The sequence below is a fragment of the Calidris pugnax genome, unplaced genomic scaffold, assembly GCF_001431845.1.
Source record: "Calidris pugnax isolate Ruff unplaced genomic scaffold, ASM143184v1 scaffold41, whole genome shotgun sequence".
Taxonomy (NCBI): domain Eukaryota; kingdom Metazoa; phylum Chordata; class Aves; order Charadriiformes; family Scolopacidae; genus Calidris; species Calidris pugnax.
This window is the reverse complement of record NW_015094509.1, coordinates 1805230-1825622: the sequence shown is the minus strand read 5'-3', so window position 1 is coordinate 1825622 and position 20393 is coordinate 1805230. Positions and strand designations below refer to the sequence as shown.

The 20393-nt window shown below is 41.3% G+C and overlaps 1 protein-coding gene across 1 annotated transcript in view; it reads left to right on the top strand.

Annotated features, from left to right (window-relative positions):
- Positions 1 to 20393, top strand: part of MRPS28 (mitochondrial ribosomal protein S28) — an 87710-nt gene that overhangs the window by 329 nt on the left and 66988 nt on the right. The window contains exon 2 of the mRNA XM_014965496.1: positions 12224 to 12405. Coding sequence (XP_014820982.1) covers positions 12224 to 12405 — 182 coding nt within the window. The remainder of the gene's footprint in view (positions 1 to 12223; positions 12406 to 20393) is intronic.

Here is a 20393-nt window from a genome sequence, read left to right as displayed (position 1 = left end):
TGAAATCCCGGCTCCGTGCACAGCGCGCCTCCGCCTGTTTGTCTCGCGCCTCCGCCTGTTTGTCTCTCGTTTCGCTTCTTCTCCCTGCTCAGTCGGCATCCCGCAGAAATGGGGGTAGTTCTTAGGCTTCCCCCCCCGCCCCAACATAGCCCTACAAAAATCCGATCTGGAAGACGTGCGAGTAGTTTTGCTTGTATAGAACGCGAGGTACAGGTCTGTGGACAAAACTGTACTCTGGCAGGGAAGCCGTAGAGAATCTTTGATTAAAACAATTTCAGCAGGTCGGATCAAAGGCCTGTCAGGTCAGTGCTCTGGGGATTTGTGGGGGAAGTAGGAAGCTTGGTGTGAATGAAACACCTGGAGAAATGCACGTGTGGAGGTGTCAACGGGAACAGCAGGACGGGGGCTGAAATAATGGCATGTATTAATGTGGAAAACCAGAGCTCAGGTCTGACGAGGAGAAGCTGAGGAAACTGGAGGTGTTCAGCCTGGAGAAGAAGATGTTGAGGGAAGACCTTGTAGCTCCGTATAACTACCTGAAAGGAGGCTGTAGTGACGTGAGGGTCAGTCTCTTCTCCCAATTAACAAGCAATAAGACAAGACAAAATGGCTTCAAGTTTGCTAGGGGAGGTTTAGATAGGATATTGGGAAAAAAATTCCTCACAGAAAGGGTTGTCAGTGACCGGAACAGGCTGCCCAGGGAAGTGGTTGAGTCACCATCCCTGGAGGTGTTTTAAAGACGTGTAGATGTGGTGCTGAGGGACATGGGTTAGGGGTAGCTTGGCAGTGCTAGGCTAACGGTTGGACTTGATGATCTTTAAGATCTTTTCCAACCTAAACGATTATATGATTTTGTGACACTGTTCTTGGCAGTAAAATTTGGGATCGTGATGTTCTTGTCAAGGCCTGCACTCTGATAAGCCCGGAGCACAGATGGTTCATCAAGAACAGACTCTGCTTCTGAACAACAGCAGGAGGGCAACAGGCTTGTATCATACCTTGTGTGCTGTTTGTTTTCCCATTACTCTGCCATGAAAACAAACATGCAGAGATGCACAGTGAGCAGCAGTCTGCTATGTATTGAGGCAGCAGTACGAGTCTGGAGCAAAGGACCACCCTGTAAATAACTGTTGACTCCTGAAAAGTGTAAAAGATTTGTCCAAAACATAGTTCATTGTTGCCAGACAGGAAGAACATGAGTGACGTGGTGAGACCTTGATAGCTGTCATCCTTTGTCCTTGGTGCTGCACTCAAGTGTTCCTGCCCACACCACTTTGGTATACGCTTCTTCTGTGTCTGTGGGAAATGTGAGCAGATGAAATGTGTAAAAGAATGAGTGAGTGGGTAAAACGACTGTAGAGAGTTTGTGGGTAACCATCACTTTCTCTAGCTGTTGTGTTGATTTTTATCATGCTGATTTTCCCCCAGTCTCTGTTGTGGTGGTGGCCGCTACCAGCCGTCTAAGGAAACTGAAAAAAGCAGTGTGTGTGTGCTAATGTATCCTGGAATATCACTTCCAGGCTGAGAAACTCGACCTCTGATTTTTCCTGAGGTGGAAGTGATTCCATGCTGCTCTTCATCCTTCCCACTCTGCTTTTTCCAACTTTTCTAGTTCTGTTGGAGCACATCAGGGGCTGGGATTACTTGGGGTGTGCCCGGTAGGATATGGAGATTAATGCTGTGGATTAATGGTGCAGGACTGGCCGGGTACTGGGAGTGTAGAACTAGAAATGCCTCTGCCACTGAATCCAGGACCTGATATCCAAATCACAGTGTAATCTGTAACACACTGTTCTCTGTTGAATATCCACACTGACAAGGCTGGCTGTGCTAGGGTCTGAGGTCTGTCTAACTCAGCCTCCTGGCTCCGGTGGTGTCCAAGGAGGATGTCCACAGAAGCATTTGGGAAGAGATCCAGGTGATTCTAGCTGTAGAAGATACTGAATACTACTTTGGGATTTGGGGAATGGGTTCCTTTCTTTTCTGTTGAAGTAAGAAGCTAGGAACATAATCTTTTTTGTGTCTGTCTATAAATAAGCGAGAAGCTAGGAACATAATCTTTTTTGTGTCTATCTATAAATCATGAAGCCTTTAAAGGTTCTGAACTAAATCTAATGTTACATCGTATTCATAACATCATGTCCAAATGGAATTATGTATGCAAGTATAAATAGTGCAATATAGAAATCAAACTAGGAATGTAAAATGAAGAGCTGGACTACAACTCTGGACTTCTCTGTGCTCTGCTGGATTACTTTCTCCCTTGAACAAACGAAAAACCCGTGACATGGTAATGGTAAAAGCATAACAACAGATGAAGTCAGACTGTCATGAGTCTACTGTCATGCTGTTCTTAGCCCAGTTAGCAAAGTGCTCAGTGAGCCCAAGTATGATTGATGGTTATTTGCTGTTTGTTCTTAAAAGAACGTGCAGAAGAGGGAGTGAGTTTTGGTGAGAATGAGTTAGCGCTGAGAGATGGGATACTGAAACAGGAGGAAGATGAAAGGGGTCTGACTTGCGGTGTAACCTGTTGGTTCTGTGTAGTATTCTTGAAAAAACCTTTTCACCAATTTTAACTACTTTTTGATTGCTGGGAAGTGTATTATTTTGTAACTAAGCTTTCCAAAACTGGGGGCATCTCTGAGCTGGGTAATACTCACGGGAGGACGTACTGGATGCAGCTGGAAGAACTTGAAGCATTAAAAGATGTTTTGAGAAAATCCTTTTAATGGGAGCAACACGCTTTCCTCAGAAGAGGGTGCTGTGGCTCTAGCTGCAGTGCTTTTTTGGGGTGTCATGCATCTGCAGGATCTGCTGTTTCAAGCAGAAATGTCTTTCTCATCCCTTACGTGAGCCACAGCTGAAGGAAAGCTTGTGTTCCTTGTCTCTGCTGGCAAAATAGACAGATACAAAGTGCTGGCTGGCTTCTGGTGTGCTTGTGCCCTGTGGGAGTACAGAGTGTTACTTGGGTCCTTAGTGTTTCTGTTTCTTCAGGAAAAGAAAATATGGAAGTTTGACATTTCTGCACCAGTTTCCTATGTCAGATGGTTTTCCCTCTTTTTTTGAAACTGCATGAATGAAAGGCAGTGGCTTATTTTATAAGAATGGTGGGAAGCTTGATAGATGAGCATGTTAACACGCGTTTGTTTAAGATAATTAATTTTTCCTAGATAGCTTTTTTGGGCACAGCAGCAAATGCGTACTGCTGGCCTGGCTTAGTAGTTGCCTGGTGTTATTCTCTGTTGTGTTGGTAATTATTTAGGGGCTTGTGTTTTTGCTTTTCACCTTAACTTGGCAGTTCTGTTGTTACTGTTTTGCAAATAGTCACACTTGTGGCAGGCACTTAAATGTTGATTAAAATTGTTAAAATCATAGCAACATGGTAAGCAAAATGATCTCAGAAACCCACATGATGTTTAATCCTATCTACACCAGGCACCTTACTTCTTGCTTCTTTTTCCTTCTGTATTTTTGTAATGTTTCAGTTTTGCATTCTTAAACTCAACCAAAAAAAAGACAAGTTTTAAGTTCTGTTCTTCTCTGTGGAATTAAATAAAGAAATCCTTTCGAAGGACAGGAAATGCTTTAGGTGTTACCTTTGTTTGCAGACTGAAGCTGCCTCCCTAGCGAAATAGGAAACCTTGCCTTTTAGGTAGGATGTGATGATTGTTGTTGATATCAATAGAGAAGTGGTTGTTGGAACTGTGTTCTTAGTTGGGTTATCAACTCAGAAGAAGAAATGTAAGATTGAAGTAACTAATTAAGAATAAATTGCATATTTTTGTGCACTGTGAACTCAATAGTCTAAAAATGTTTTGGAAAAAATGAACGGTGAAGTTTGTCAAATAGGTTTTTAGGTAGCAATGAGTTATCGCTGTGATAGCTTTGCCACTGGGCTGCAGCCTGTAGCACAGTGTGTTAAAATGTCTGTTGGTGCTTTTTTACATTATAGTGACAGGGCACAAACGGTCAGGTTGGTGTCAGAGCTGGGTGAGGTGGGCAGGAATAGAGGCTTTGCTCAGCAGCAGAGGTTTCCAGCCGTGGGTCCCCCGAGGCAGCAGGGCAGGGATCCTGCACTCGAGTTCAGGTGAACCCAGCGCAGCACAGGGCATTGCTTCTTGCTGGATGTGGCAGCACAAGTAGCACATTGGAGGAGTCTCCTGCTTAGTTCCTTGAAAAACGTGTTTTAAGGAAAAGTATTCTTCAAGAAGAAATGTAACTGACTTTTTTCCTTAAGTTCAGATAGAAGGGACTGGGTTGGTATCAGTACATCATAATGACTAATTTCTGAAAGAGAGAAATTAGAAATTATTCTTCCAGAAATGTATGTATTTTAAATTTTCTTAGCCAGAGCTTCTTTCCTGAAAGGATTCAGAAATTTGAGGAGGGTGCCTGTGTACTTAAATTTCTTGTCACTATTTTAAAAAAATAGAATATCAATGTTCATAAAGAGAAGAAAATAAAACCTATTTTAATAAGTGATGTAGAGAGTTGCCTTATCTGTGTATGTTTTAGGGGAAAGACTATAAACTAAAGCACAAAAATGATAATGTTAAAGGAATTTATTACACTTCTGTTCTGAAAGCTACATGGATATTCTTCATAAAGGATGTATATCTGTCTTGCTTATGCAGTACCTTGGCAACCTCCGTTTCAAATTATGTGTAACACTGGATGTTTTGAAATCAAGCATTAAAAAAATTGTCTTGCTTATGCAGTACCTTGGCAACCTCAGTTTCAAATAATGTGTAACACTGGATGAATCAGAATTTTATTTAATGTAACTTTTGATAGGAAATATTTCTCTCAATCTATCTTCTCACCTAAGCTAACAGAAGACAATTTAACTGAAGTTACAGTTATTTGAGAGAGTTATATTTAGTGCAATTTTCACTTGTAATTTTCAGTTGTGTAATATTTCTTGGGACACCTATAATTTTTGTGTGGATGGAGTGCTTTTCTAGTGTTTATAAATAACTTCAAAACATTTTTGGTTTGATTACAAATGTAAAAACATTTTTAAAAAAACCTTATACGCCGAGCAGAGGTTACTCTTTGGTTGATCACCTTCTGGCCAGCATTCAAATACCGGCAACCGCTGACTAATGGGAGTTCCTAGGGGTGGGATTTGCAGAAACTGGAATGAATTTTCTTTATTTGGAAATTCCTCTTGGCTTACTTTGTCAGCTTGTACGGCTGCGTTTTGAGAAACGTGGGTTCTATCTGCTCCTGCTGCACTGGGAATGCATCCTGGTGCTTTTGGGTTGGTGGTAGGTAAGGACTGTATCACGGCATCTTCTCGGCATCTTCTCAGCTGGATCTGCTCCAAGCACCGGTTGGCATTGGACTGGGAATGAGCTCAGTTGGCCTTGAGACCCCTGCAAAGGAGCAGTTTTAGCCTATGAACGCTCTGGCTGAGGCACCAAAACTTGGCTCTTTGGAGCTGGGCTTGTCCCAGCCAGGTCTGTCAAATGACCTGCTTTGCTTGTGGCAGAAGTGGCTGGATTTGGTAAAATTCACATGGCGTTGGAGCAAGGCTCTTGGAAATGAAGTAGACAGGAGTTTTGAGTGGTGTGGGTGAACAGCAGACAAATAATGCATGCTGCCCCTTTGGAGAACAGAATTATAGTTCTGCTCAGCGGTGCCTCAGGGCTGCAAGTTTGAGTGGGAAGGCCCTGAGCCCCTCGCACATCTCCGTCCTCGGTGTGAGGAAGACTGCGGCGCTGGAAGAACAGCGGCGAGGCTGGAACTCGCTCCTTCAGATAGCTCCAGGTCAGCAAACGATCACTTTGGCACCTCTGCAGGTCCATGAGTGGTAGGTGTACGTGATATGCCTTGGATGGCTGGCTGGCAGAGTGGAATCCCCAAATTCAAACCGTCTTGGGACTATGGGTATCATGGATTAAAACAAGTGGCTGCCAGCTGCCTGCTCTGGGTCGGCTGCACGTGAGGTATCTGGAGGAAGGTGCATGGAACCATAATGTAAAGGTTAAATAGGAATTGAAATCCTTCCAGTGGTTATTGTTATCAGCAGGGTATTTACATCCAGCTGTGGGCGTACAGGCTCAGGGCACTGTAGGAATCACCTTTGGGCCCTGCATTTATTTTTTTGTTTGTTTCTTTCATAAAGTAGTAAAAATATTTAGATAAGTGACCTGAATTTGTTTCTTTTCCTGTTACTGATGAAATTGCAGTAAGACTTGGCCCTCCTTTTATTCCTTGAAGCAGAACATCACGGTCTGTTCTTTCTTTCCAACTCTCTGAAAGCTTCGTGTTTTGTTAATTGTGTATGGATAGCATTGCAATGTTCTAATTTTTTTCTATAAAATAATCCTTGAAAGAAAGAAAGAATATAAAACCTGAAGTATTTATATAGAGAGAGGAGTTATTTAAAGTCAAGAAAAAAAACAAACACAGTTTTGTGTTATTAAATACATTCTTTGTTTAGTAAATGGTCCTTCTGGCTAGTCAATAGCGTATTTTCAAAGCTGCATGTGAAATTCTTCATGGAAGTCTTGTTTTGCAGTTTCTGCACTGTGTATCTGTTGGGTCCCAGTCCGGTTGGTCCGGGAGGGGTTCACGCTGACTCCGAGGTTCTCATGTCCAGTTTCTCATAGTATCCAAGCAAAATACAAAGATAACTGGAAAGCCTGCCTTTTACTGCAAGCACAAAGAAGTTGGTATTGTGTCAACCGGTGCAATAGGTTGGACATTTATAAGATTTGTTGGGAAAGCCTTGGTGGTTTAGGTCACATTACAGTGTTATCAATATGACTTTGCTGCTTTCTGGCATTTTAAATGGTCAGTTGATTGATGGAGAAGTTTCACAAAAGGGTCTAGAAGCAGCTGAAGATGGTTAATTTTCTTGATACAGCTGTGATGTCTTTCCTCTCCCCAGATGTACTCTCTTGTTTTATGCTATTCCTCCTAAGGACAGTTGTGTAAAGTCACAGGAAAAAGAAGTATAATATTAAATTTAGTCATGTGTGTTGCTGTATATAATATCAAAAGAATAAGACTCAACCAAAATAGAGTATACCTTTGACTCATCTAATAAGGGGCAGGCATAGCCATAATTGACTAAAACAATCACTTGTCCTTGGATTTGCGATGATAGTACAGTATTTAGTGTAGGACATAGGAGGCTGGTCTGTTAATTGAAAAATATTACATTTGTTTTTATGAGCAGTATTGCTAAATTTGATTTTGCAGCATGTAATAAGACATTGGTAACTTACCTCATTTTGCAAAGTATTTGAAATAATTATGCTCTTTCATGAGTTAGAAGAGCAATTCACGTACTTCATCTCGATGATAAGTCCTAAGACATGTCCATCTTCAAAAGGCACAGATAGCTTTAGCAACAACATGTAGAGGTTTCTAGACAACAAAGAAGTTTTGATATTAAAAGTGCAATTCAGGAAAACATGTTGAATATTATGCACTATTCTTGTGATTTATTTTTTTTTGAGATCTGCATGATGCTACTTGAAAAATGTAATTATGAGAGACAAGGATTGTATTTTACTGTTTAAGCGCTACATGTATTTGGTTAACTGTTATTTGCATCTCTTTTAAAAATGTGCTTAGTTCACAATATTACATTGTTCATTATTATGAGGACTATATATATTCAAATATGTACGTACAGGTATATTGCGTGTTCTCTGCACAGCTGAGATACTTTTAGTTAGAAGCTATTCTGTATGCAACAATCAAATTAGGTTTGGAATGTACTATATTCATCAGCCAGCATTGCAGTGAGTACCAAAATATGGAGCTTCCTTGATGGAAGGATTTTGATGAACATAAACTGATATAAAATACTGTATGGTGAATTTTTCATTGTTGTTAAAATACAAGTGTAATTCCTTCCTAATCTCCAATCAAAGTATAATTTAAAACACTTTTTTAAAAATTGTAATTTCAATATGTGAAGTTGGCTTAAAAATTGTGTCTGTAGCCAAGCAAAATCTTCCAGTGCTCTTTGCCAAGTGTGACAACTGTTACCCTTATAACTTCCTGTAACCGTGTTTGTTTCCCTTTGGATAATGCCACCAAATAGGAATAGTGCTTGTTACACTGCTTCTGGATGGAAAGCCATTAACTGTTGGATGTCAGGTTTTATGGTATATTATCTGAGTTGGTCTTGTTGTCTTGAATGTGCTTGTTACACTGCTTCTGGATGGAAGGCCATTAACTGTTGGATGTCAGGTTTTATGGTATATTATCTGAGTTGGTCCTGTTGTCTTTAAGGGGATATTCTGCATAATGGAATTTTGACTTAAATACAGCTTGTTGCATTCGAGTGAAAAATAGTAGAAGTACACTAGAGAGGAATTTGGTACATGAACTGCATGAATTACTATCACCTGTTACCCTAGTAATACCTACAACAATTTTTTAATTCCTAGGATTTAGGTTTATGTCTAAGCAACAGTGCACACTTTTAGTAGTTACATGGTATGGAAAATTAAGGTCTGGTGGACTAGTGGATAGTGAAATTTTCTTCAGTTGGTGGTTGAAGTAAGTGCCTTATCAATATATACCTGGTCAAAGAGTAGCCTCATGTATTGGGGTTTGGTTTAGTATTCTTTATAGGAGCCTCACAGTCTTCTCTCTTTGCTAAATGAAATAATATGTGTTGAAAATGATCTCAGTTATAGGAGCCTCACAGTCTTCTCTCTTTGCTAAATGAAATAATACGTGTTGAAAGTGATCTCAGGAGGTCAGTGAAATTTTCTTCAGTTGGTGGTTGAAGTAAGTGCCTTATCAATATATACCTGGTCAAAGAGTAGCCTCATGTATTGGGGTTTGTTTTAGTATTCTTTGTAGAAGCCTCGCAGTCTTCTCTCTTTGCTAAATGAAATAATATGTGTTGAAAATGATCTCAGGTCTGTTCACACCGCTTGCTTCAAGCAGGACAGACTTGGTTCAGGTTGCTCAGGGCCTTTTCCAGTCAAGTGTTGAGTATCTAAGCTGCTGGGCCTTCAGCCCTTGTGGCATCACGCAAACTTGTTATGGCAAAGCAATTTTCCCATTTTGTTATTTTGTGTAACTAACTTTGGACAGAAAAATCTTTCTAGCTATGGCTGACAGTGCTGAGGAGAACAGATTTGATCGTTGGCGGAGGGTTGCATTCTTTGCATATTACTTGACGTTAATACATCATTCACCCTTAATTGCAGCAGGCAGATTACCCATCTCCCATCTCGCTTCTCCGTGTTTCACCCGTATCTCTCACATTCCAGCATACACACTGCTTGTCTTTGCAAGCAAACAGAAAACACCTAGCTAAGGTTTTAGAGACATGTTGCTCAGTGGGTGGGTTTGGACCACCCTGCTTGGATAGTCATAGGCTTTGCTCCAGAAATAGCATGGTACATTCCTCCATTGGAGCTACCTCTTTCATTTGGATTTTACTGGGCTTTAAATCTAGGAATTTTTTTCCACTTTCTGGTTAATATATGTCATCTTGAAGAGTATTCTGTTATTGCAAGAGCCACTGTTTTTTATTGAGCTACGTGCACAGAAAGTGACAGGCATCCGAATATTTGTGAAAAACTTTAAAACCTAGAAATTAGAAGGAATAATGAAACAGGTTAGGTGTTTAAGAAGGAGGGGAAAAAAACCTTTATGCTTCAGGTTCTTGAAAAGAATTTGCCCTTTGTACTTCTAAATTTTGTAATATTCTCCAATTTTTGCAACTTGTTATGCATCCGAATATTTGTGAAAAACTTTAAAACCTAGAAATTAGAAGGAATAATGAAACAGGTTAGGTGTTTAAGAAGGAGGGGAAAAAAACCTTTATGCTTCAGGTTCTTGAAAAGAATTTGCCCTTTGTACTTCTAAATTTTGTAATATTCTCCAATTTTTGCAACATCACTTCTTACTGATGCATTACCTATCAGAATCAGAAAAGTAGAAGCTTAATGTTCTATGCTGCCCTATTATCTTACTGTCTTACTGTTTTTCTGTAGTGCTGCTGTGAGGAATCTCATTAAGGCCATTGAGAAATCATGAAGGAAAGTACTCAAAATGTCATTAAATCTCTTTAAACGCTGGAGATAAATTATTGTTTGATGAGATCTCCTTTAGGTTATGCAGAAAACTGGAGAAAATACTGTATTTTGGCTCACTGTTTCTTTCACAAAAGAATTCTTGGCAGTAACCAGTGGAGTCTCTGGAGGATTCTTATATATGGAAATTAGATATTTGTGTTCTTGAGAAGTTCCTCTCCAGAAAGCAGAATGGAGAATGCTGCAGATTTGTAGACCTGTGATAAAATTCAAACAGATTCCTTGTTGCTTCTTGGAAAACTGTCCGCAATAAAGAATGGCTGAGGATTTCTTTGTACATTAACATCTGTGTCTTAGTGAGTTTAAACTCTGCTCTAGTAAGGAAGGAGCACATCTCTCAGGGTGTGGAGATATCACTTGTGTGTCATGTACAGAGCTTATTTCACAGGCAAGTTTGCACATGGGAGAATTTTGTATCTGTATTTTTTTCCTGCCAGGGAGAGAAAGGAAGGGGATGTTATTAACTAGAGTTGACCATCAGTGGTTCCCAGTGACAGGACGAGGGGCAACGGGCACAAGCTGGACCATGGGAAGTTCCACTGCAATGTGAGGAAGAACTTGTTTGGGGTGAGGGTGGCAGAGCCCTGGCAGAGGCTGCCCAGGGAGGGAGGTCTTCAAGCCCCACCTGGATGCTCCTGAGTGATGTGCTCTGGGCAGCCCTGCTTTGGCCGGGGGTTGGCCTGGATGGTTTCTAGAGGTCCCTTCCGACTCTGACAATTCCCTGATTCCCTGATTTTCATAGGATGAATGGATTGAGAGCAACGCTGCTGAGAAGGACATGGGAGTGCTGGTGGATGAAAAGGTGGCCATGAGCTGACAGTGTGCTCTGGCAGCCCAGAAGGCCAGTTGTGTCCTGGGCTGCGCTCAAGCAGCGTGGCCAGGAGATGGAGAGAGGTGATTCTGCCCCTCTACTCCGCTCTGGTGAGGCCTCATCTGGGCTCTGGGGCCCCCAACATAAGAAGTGCATGGACCTGCTGGTTAGGGAAGCAGGGGATTGAATGATCAGCTCAATGGATCAAGTAGTTGACCGTGAAGTTTTGTTGTATTTGACTGCTGTAACTTGGTGTTGGGTGACAAGGTATAACTGAGAGAAGATGTATCCTCTTTGAAAGCTATGCTTATGAGCATATGGGATGATGGAAAAGCGTTTATGACTTTACAGGGACAAGCAGTTGAATTCCAAGGCAACTGAGTGATTCTGTAATCTGTAGTGAGTCAGTGGAAGACCAATGAATTTTGCACTTTAGTGTACCTCAGTTTCCCTTAAAACAGGTTTGGACATTTCAATATGAGGAGTGATTTGTAATCTCCTGCCCAGACAGAGTCATTTTGAGGGGATGTTAATTTTGAAATGTTTACTTCTAGCTTACTGTTTACACATTGAGCTGAAGTTGCATCTAGATTGCTGCTGCCCCTTCAATTCATATTATAAATCTCATTTATATACTTCCCCTTACTGTTTCCACTATTTAGCATTTATTCTTGGAGCACTTATAAATTTATGGTGTACAATTGATTTTCACATATTTGAATTTAGACTGCATTGTGACATACAAACAATCCTATGTTTGGAACCTTACCTGATATTAGCTTTCCTGTATCAAATCCTCCTGCTCTGTTTGTGGTTTACCATCACCAGCCACTTTCCTTTTTGGGGGGGATGTGTGCACACACATGTGCACATGTTGCACTTTCTTCAGCCCTTGTCCTTGGAATATTACATTTAACAGTTCCTGTTTCTGAAACAGCAATTTTGCCAGGTGCCAGATCTCTAGCTTGTAATTCCTGTGGCTATGTCACGTCAGAACAACCCGTGCTGTTTGTGCCTTCCAGCAGAGCTGGAATCCAGAACTGTCTCTTGCTTTGGCTTCCCCAAGAATAAAAGTTCCCAAATATACACGTGGAAAATTATGGATTCTCTGTTCATATGAAATATAGATGGATTTTCAGCCTCCACTTGAGGTAATCAATGGGAAAGTGTGTTGTTGAAACCAAAAGATCTCTCAACCTTTAATTGCTTGTTTATTTTGTTCTGTTTAGTTCTTCTGCTGGCTTGAAAAAAGCCTTTTTGTATGTTATAAGTTTAATTAAATTCCTCCTTCAGATAGTATGTTTTGTGAATTTATTTTTTTTTTAATCTGTAGGTTCCTTCAGAGAAATCGGAGTCCTTTGCATCCATGTTGAGACGCTCTCCTTTAATTCAGATGGGACCCAGCAAAGATAAAATTGCCATTGGTCGAATATTCCATGTGGTCGAAGATGATCTTTATATAGATTTCGGTGGCAAGTTTCACTGTGTGTGCAAAAGACCAGAAGTGGATGGAAAGTAAGTAACAAACTTTTGGTAAGCGATTAACATATGTGAACGACGTGCTGAAACGTGTAGTTAATGGGACTTGACCATCTTCTGGACTGAGCTTGCATATTTCATATGAATTTTATGGTTTAAATTATGGAAGTTGACATACTGTATAGAATGAAAGTATGATCACAAACAGATCTGTGTAGCTCAGCCATAATTGCCTTGGCTGCAGATTCCTTTGCAAGTTTGCATTGTTGCTATCTACATTATTCCAACTTACGGTGACCAAAGGAAGTTCCTGAGTGTTTTGTCACTGAGGAAATGGTGAATCTTTATCATCTGAGTTGTTAAAATAAGCACTCTTTGTTGAAATGCTTGGGAGTTTTGTGAGTGTGGAACTCTAATCCCATGTAAACCGTAAGCCTCCTTAGGTAGGAACTATCTTTAGTAAATGTATGTGCGTGTGGTGGTGTACTGGGGATTTTACACTTTATTTGGGATAATACTGTTCTTAATAGATGATCAATGCTAATGTTGAATATTCCATATTGTAGAAGAAGATTTTATATAGGTTTTTGATGTTCTAAGCTAGAACAATTGTGGTGGAACTAGAACAGTTGTGCTGGGGAATGCAATAGTTAACGAGCTAAAAGGTAAGCAATGAATTCTAGTGGAAATACCACTTATAAGCTTTCTAAACTGTCTTTTGTGCCTTACAATTATGTATTATTCAAAGATACCTTGTCTATTTAACTTGTCTCCAGGTTGCTTTAACACTTAGTTTTTAATATGTAGGCAAAAAACCATGGTTTTGAATTCGTAACATCAGAATTTTTTAGCCCTTCTCTTTTTCCCTCTTTTTTTCCCTTGAGAGAGGAGAATCATGATTGTTAATCTGTGAGGTCACTGTCTAACACATTAAATACAATTCCTGTGATAAACAGTTCTGAAATAGTTGATTTTTAAAAGAATGATTTATTAGAAATAACACATAATATTAAATTTATTAGAATTAACACTTTAATAATAATTTATTAGATAAAACACAGGATAGTATTTTATCAGAGCATTTGTATACTTTGCTTCCTTTTTTTGGTGGGTCTGTGACTTTCAAAGCAAGTGTAACTGATGGCTCAGGATAAACCAAGTCCTTTGCGTCTGTCACGTTTGGCAGCAGGCAAAGAGCTTCCTTCTCCCCTTCCTTCTCCCCTTCCTTCTCCCCTTCCTTCTCCCCTTCCTTCTCCCCTTCCTTCTCCCCTTCCTTCTCCCCTTCCTTCTCCCCTTCCTTCTCCCCTTCCTTCTCCCCTTCCTTCTCCCCTTCCTTCTCCCCTTCCTTCTCCCCTTCCTTCTCCCCTTCCTTCTCCCCTTCCTTCTCCCCTTCCTTCCCCCTTTCCTTCCTCCCTTCTCCCTCCTCTCTTTTTGCTGCTACCGCAGCAGTAAAACCCTTGTTGCTCTTTGAGTCTCTTCCTACTTTTAGATTAAGATGAGCCTTTTCTTTGCCAATCCCATTCTTGCGTGCCTGAGGAGGGTTTCTGTATTCATCTCAATTTTGACCATTCATTTGGGTTTTGTGGTGGAGTTCAGGCCGAAGCTCCCTGTGCAGGTGACCTAGCCTTCTGCCAGGCCTGCTCGACTTCCCCATGCACATTGGGGAAGGTGCTTCCAGAGCACTGGGGAGTTTGTCCTCATGGATCACTGGCCTCTCCCGGGCACCTTTTCACGTCAGGACAGCTTCATGTGTGCCCCAAACAAGCCTATTGTCCTGAAAGCCAAGATTCTCTTCTGCCTCTTGCCTTTCTGGCTTTCCTTCAGAGTTTAAGCTTTGTCACTGGTGGTCACCGCAGCCCACGCTGCCATCAGCTGCCACATTCCCAACCAGTTCTGTCTTGCCAGTGAGTAATGCATCCGGCAGAAGACCTGCTCTAGTTGGCCTGTCTGGCACCTCTGGTAAAGAAATGTCACCAGGGCACTCACTCGGGATTGCCTGTGCTCCTCTGTGTCTGCTTGAGCAGACATCAGGACATCTGAAGTCCCCTGTGAGAGTCAAGACCTGCAGTCGTGAAGTGGTTTCTGGTTGTTTGAATGAGCCTCCAACCGCTCCTCTTCCTCATCCAACAACCTGTAGCAGGTATCCACCTGTCTTTGCTGGTCTCCTCTCTGATTCTGACCTGTAGCTCTCCACTGTCTCCTTGCATGGTTCATAGCAAAGCTCTACGTGTTCATGCCCCTTCCTTGCTTCCAGTGCAGCCCCTTTACCTTGGCCCATGTTTGCTTGGGTGCTGCCTCCCAGGTTTGGGAGTGGGAAACTTTGTGCATTGTCTTCAAATCCCTGGCTGTGATTCATGCCCCCTGTGAATGCTGGGCCCACTGCTCACCCTTCCCTTGTGTGGTGTTAATATCTTCTCATTTTGTCACTCTGCTCTGGAGTACTTGGGTGGCAAGACAAATCATGAAACTAGTGAAGGGGCTGGAAGACAAATCATATGAAGAACGGCTGAAGGAACTGGGACTGTTTAGTATGAGGAAGAGGAGGCTGAGGGGAGACCTCATCACTCTCTACAACTACTTGAAAGGACACTGTAGAGAGGTTGGTGCTGGTCTCTTCTCACAGGTAATTAGTGACAGAACAAGAGGGAACGGCTTCAAGCTCCAACAGGGGAGGTTTAGATTGAACATTAGGAAGGAATTTTTCACCCAAAGAGTGGTCGGGCATTGGAACAGGCTGCCCAGGGAGGGGGTGGAGTCCCCATCCCTGGCTGTGTTTAAGGGCCGTTTAGATGCAGTGCTGAGGGACATGGTGTAGGGGAGGACTTTGTAGAGTAGGGGAGATGGTTGGACTCGATGATCCCAAGGGTCTCTTCCAACCTCAATGATTCTATGATCAGAGGAAAGCAGTGAACTGTGCCTTCCTAAAAAAAGCTCTCAGGCAGACAAGAGTCTTTCCATTCCTTCCCTACTCCCATCTCTCTCCTAATGCTGTATCTTTTCTTCTGGTGCACGTTGCGATGATACAATGGGAAATGAGGTCCAAGGCAACTATTGTTGGAGCAGATGCTTCAGAGTGAGTCAGTTGGCCAGTGAATGCTGGGAACATAAGCCTGGGGCTCAGAGGATCTAGGCCAGTTGTATTTTTGGCTGCCTGTTATGATGATAAAACCAAGCAGATCCACATACAGCTTCTTTACTTCTCTTCCAACCTCAATGATTCTATGATCAGAGGAAAGCAGTGAACTGTGCCTTCCTAAAAAAAGCTCTCAGGCAGACAAGAGTCTTTCCATTCCTTCCCTACTCCCATCTCTCTCCTAATGCTGTATCTTTTCTTCTGGTGCACGTTGCGATGATACAATGGGAAATGAGGTCCAAGGCAACTATTGTTGGAGCAGATGCTTCAGAGTGAGTCAGTTGGCCAGTGAATGCTGGGAACATAAGCCTGAGGCTCAGAGGATCTAGGCCAGTTGTATTTTTGGCTGCCTGTTATGATGATAAAGTCCACATACAGCTTCTTTACACTTCCCTCTCACTGCTTTTGAGTGGGAGCAGAGAGAGGGAAATGAACAGCCTGGGCATTTTTAATGGAATAAAATTTGGAACTAAAGGCGATAGTCCACAAAATTATGCAGACAGCATTTACAACATTGAGGATGTTTGGAATAGGCTGCCCAGGGAGGTGGTTGAGTCACCATCCCTGAATGTGTTTAAGAGTCGTTTAGATGTGGTGTTGGGGGATATGGTGTAGGGGAGAACTTTGTAGAGTGGGGTTGATGGTTGGACTCAATGATCCCAAGGGTCTTTTCCAACCTGGACGATTCTCTGATGTAGTGGCAGTGAAAGTAGTAGTATTGATACTCTATATCTAATGGACCTTGCCACCTTTTCCAATTCATGGTGTTTCTGGAATTGCAATTTCTAAAATTTGTCTGGATTTACAAAAGTGGCAGCCACAGGCAGTCTTTTGTTCTGTTGTTTAGCTTGTAGCTTGTCATAAGCTGCTGTGGCATAGTACATAATTGTACCATTTCATTTCTAACTGGGGTTTGTCGCATGAAATTTGTGAAGTACTGGTGGGGTCAAAAATGAACATGGAAAACTGCTATCTTAGCTAGCTGCATACCTCATTGATAGCATCCAGGTGCTGCTGAGTTTGGATCTCCCTGCTGACTAAAAAGGAGTGGGAAGACCTAAGCCTTTGCTTGTACAATTGATTTTATCTGCTTACACAGTAAAGACAGCAGCTCATTGATTTACAGAGTAAAGTTTGCCCTATCAGAACAAATACAATCTTTTCATACAGTGGCCCCACCTGGAGTACTGCATCCAGCTCTGGAGCTCTCCGACATACGAAGGACATGGACCTGTTGGAGTGAGTCCAGCGCAGGGCCACGAAGATGCTCAGAGGGCTGGAGCACTTCTCCTGTGAGGACAGGCTGAGGGTCGGGGTTGTTCAGCCTGGAGGAGAGAAGGCTCCAGGGAGACCTTGTAGTAGCCTTCTAGTACTTAAAGGGGGCCTATAAGAAAGACTGAGTGTCTTCTCTCTATCTAGAGTAGCTTCTACCAAAGCTTGAAAGTAACTGGATAGAATTTGCAGTGCTCATTGATTTACAGAGTAAAGTTTGCCCTATCAGAACAAATACAATCTTTTCATACAGTGGCCCCACCTGGAGTACTGCATCCAGCTCTGGAGCTCTCCGACATACGAAGGACATGGACCTGTTGGAGTGAGTCCAGCGCAGGGCCACGAAGATGCTCAGAGGGCTGGAGCACTTCTCCTGTGAGGACAGGCTGAGGGTCGGGGTTGTTCAGCCTGGAGGAGAGAAGGCTCCAGGGAGACCTTGTAGTAGCCTTCTAGTACTTAAAGGGGGCCTATAAGAAAGACTGAGTGTCTTCTCTCTATCTAGAGTATCTTCTACCAAAGCTTGAAAGTAACTGGATAGAATTTGCAGTGTGTGATTAGATCTACAGCTTACATGGGAGACTGCAGTAAGACTTTGTTACTGTTATTTCTGTTAATTCATTCACAGACAAAAGTGACTTCAGTACTGTATTGTACATGCACGTAATCAGTAGACCTGTTTACTGTTGGACATGGACCTGTTGGAGTGAGTCCAGCGCAGGGCCACGAAGATGCTCAGAGGGCTGGAGCACTTCTCCTGTGAGGACAGGCTGAGGGTCGGGGTTGTTCAACTCCAGGGAGACCTGACAGTAAAGGGGGCCTATAAGAAAGACTGAGTGTCTTCTCTCTATCTAGAGTAGCTTCTACCAAAGCTTGAAAGTAACTGGATAGAATTTGCAGTGTGTGATTAGATCTACAGCTTACATGGGAGGCTGCAGTAAGACTTCGTTATTTCTGTTAATTCATTCACTGACAAAAGTGACTTCAGTACCATATTGTACATGCGTGTAATCAGTAGACCTGTTTACAAAATGTTTATTGTTTGCAAATGTTTATAGTTTGCAAAATGTTTATTGTTTGTGCCAAGGACAAGATTGGGCATTTTAATTTACAGATAACATGATTTCTTGAAGGCCATCAGTTCAGGAGAGAACCAGATTTAATCTCCAGACATGGAAATTCATTATACCATTTTCATGAAGTCAGTCTTGAGAGCATGGCACTTCTAGTACATGAATGATGATGATGATCATTTGCAGTGTGTGATTAGATCTACAGCTTACATGGGAGGCTGCAGTAAGACTTCGTTATTTCTGTTAATTCATTCACTGACAAAAGTGACTTCAGTACCATATTGTACATGCGTGTAATCAGTAGACCTGTTTACAAAATGTTTATTGTTTGCAAATGTTTATAGTTTGCAAAATGTTTATTGTTTGTGCCAAGGACAAGAATGGGCATTTTAATTTACAGATAACATGATTTCTTGAAGGCCATCAGTTCAGGACAGAACCAGATTTAATCTCCAGACATGGAAATTCATTATACCATTTTCATGAAGTCAGTCTTGAGAGCATGGCACTTCTAGTACATGAATGATGATGATGATCATCTTTGTTTTTAATGTATTGTCTTTTCAGATATTTGGCAACTCCCCCCAAAAAATCAGTTTATCATCTTTAAAGGAAAAAACCCTCTCTCTTGCCATTTGTGTAAGGAGGTATCTTCATGAGGACATAAGCTTTTGATATTTCCTTGTTCGTTTGGCTTTTTTCTCAGCAGGACTCAACTATTTTCATGATACCATAATATAATTTTCTTTTTTTGTACAATGTCTTTTGCTCTTTGAAAGTGCAAGAAGTTACTTGAAAAGAAACAAAAATCCTGCAAGAGATTCTTGTCTGTAGACTTTGTTCTCTTAAGGTGCTCAATCCTGATCCTAACAGTTGTGATCTCTTGGGATGTCCCAGTGAAAAGCCCCGTTAGTGCTACCACTAGATGGCCATAAGAAGGGATTCCACCCACAAGACTGTCTTGGGGAAACGAGCAACTACAAAAAAACGTGTCCCTCACGAGGAGAATTTGAAGTAGCTACATAAACACATTTTTTATTTCCTTGATCGTTTGGCTTTTTTCTCAGCAGGACTCAACTATTTTCATGATACTGTAATATAATTTTCTTTTTTTGCATAGTGTCTTTTGCTCTTTGAAAGTGCTAGAAGTTACTTGAAAAGAAACAAAAATCCTGCAAGAGATTCTTGTCTGTAGACTTTGTTCTCTTAAGGTGCTCAATCCTGATCCTAACAGTTGTGATCTCTTCGGATGTCCCAGTGAAAAGCCCCATTAGTGCTACCACAAGACTGTCTTGGGGAAAAGAGCAAAAACAAAAAAAGGTGTCCCTCACGAGGAGAATTTGAAGTAGCTACATAAACACATTTTTCCATCAGTTCTTCTAAAGTAAACTTCAACCTTTTAGGAAAAAAAAAACTTTCCATCAGTTCTTCTAAAGTAAACTTCAAAAAAAAAACCACAAAAACAAAAATGAAATGAAACACCACAAACTATTAAGTAAAAGAAACTTTAGAGCAGTAATAATACAAAATTTAAATTGAATAAACATTTGAAGAAGCTGCTAGCTGTTTTCTTTTGGGTTTTACTGATATTTTTTTCCTTCTTCCTATCCTCTTTGGGAAAGCTGTTTCATAGGATTGCAAAAAATATATTCCATTATCAGCATTGATGGTATTGAAATTGGAAGCATGCATCAGCTTAGTTAGAGACCAAAGATATTGGTGGTAAAATCTCACTAGTGTCAGGCAAGGATGTATTTAGTTGTAAATATCAACAGCATTTTGTTATTTGGGGTTTATTCAATATGACAGGAGTATTTATTACACTTACGATTTCATGGACTTATTTAATATGTGATGTACTTATTTAATACATACTGTAATTGGTAAAAACATGTTCCTTGATACATTTTGACTTAAATGCTGTATTGAATTTGTGGTTTATGCCAACAACATATAGCAATAGTGTAAAGCATCCAAGTTATACAAATGGAAAAAGTCCTGTAGGAAAGTAAGGTGCAGTAACTTTTCAGCTATAGAAAGAAAGTGGTATTTTTTCTTTCTTTTAATGTGCAGAAGAAATTAAAGGGGGAAGTGTCTGTCTTTGATCTCCAAATGAGGAACAACTGAATCCCTGGCAAAAAGGTGCTGTTCCAACCTGCTTCTGCCATTATCAGATAGAATTGCTAAGAAGCAGAAGATTGGGAAGGGGTTGTGCTGACACTGCCTGTTGCATGCCCTGCACCTGTACTCCTGATGACCGTTTCCCATCAGAAGCACAAAGGCTTTCAGCAATTTTCTGAAAATGTAGGATTGCGGGACCAGCTTCCAAAGAGGATTAAACTGCACCTCTCCGTGCCAGCGTAATGAAGCTTTATTTTCAAAGACTGCTGTGACCCTCCAGCAACTCCAGTATTATCAGGCTGTAGGATCAGAAAGACACTTCCTTTATGTTTGAGTTTGCAGCTGGTGCAGGGATTTCCAGTATATCCTGTGGCGATTTTACTTGACACCTTTTATACCGTGCATATTTGCCAAACTTAAATAGCAGA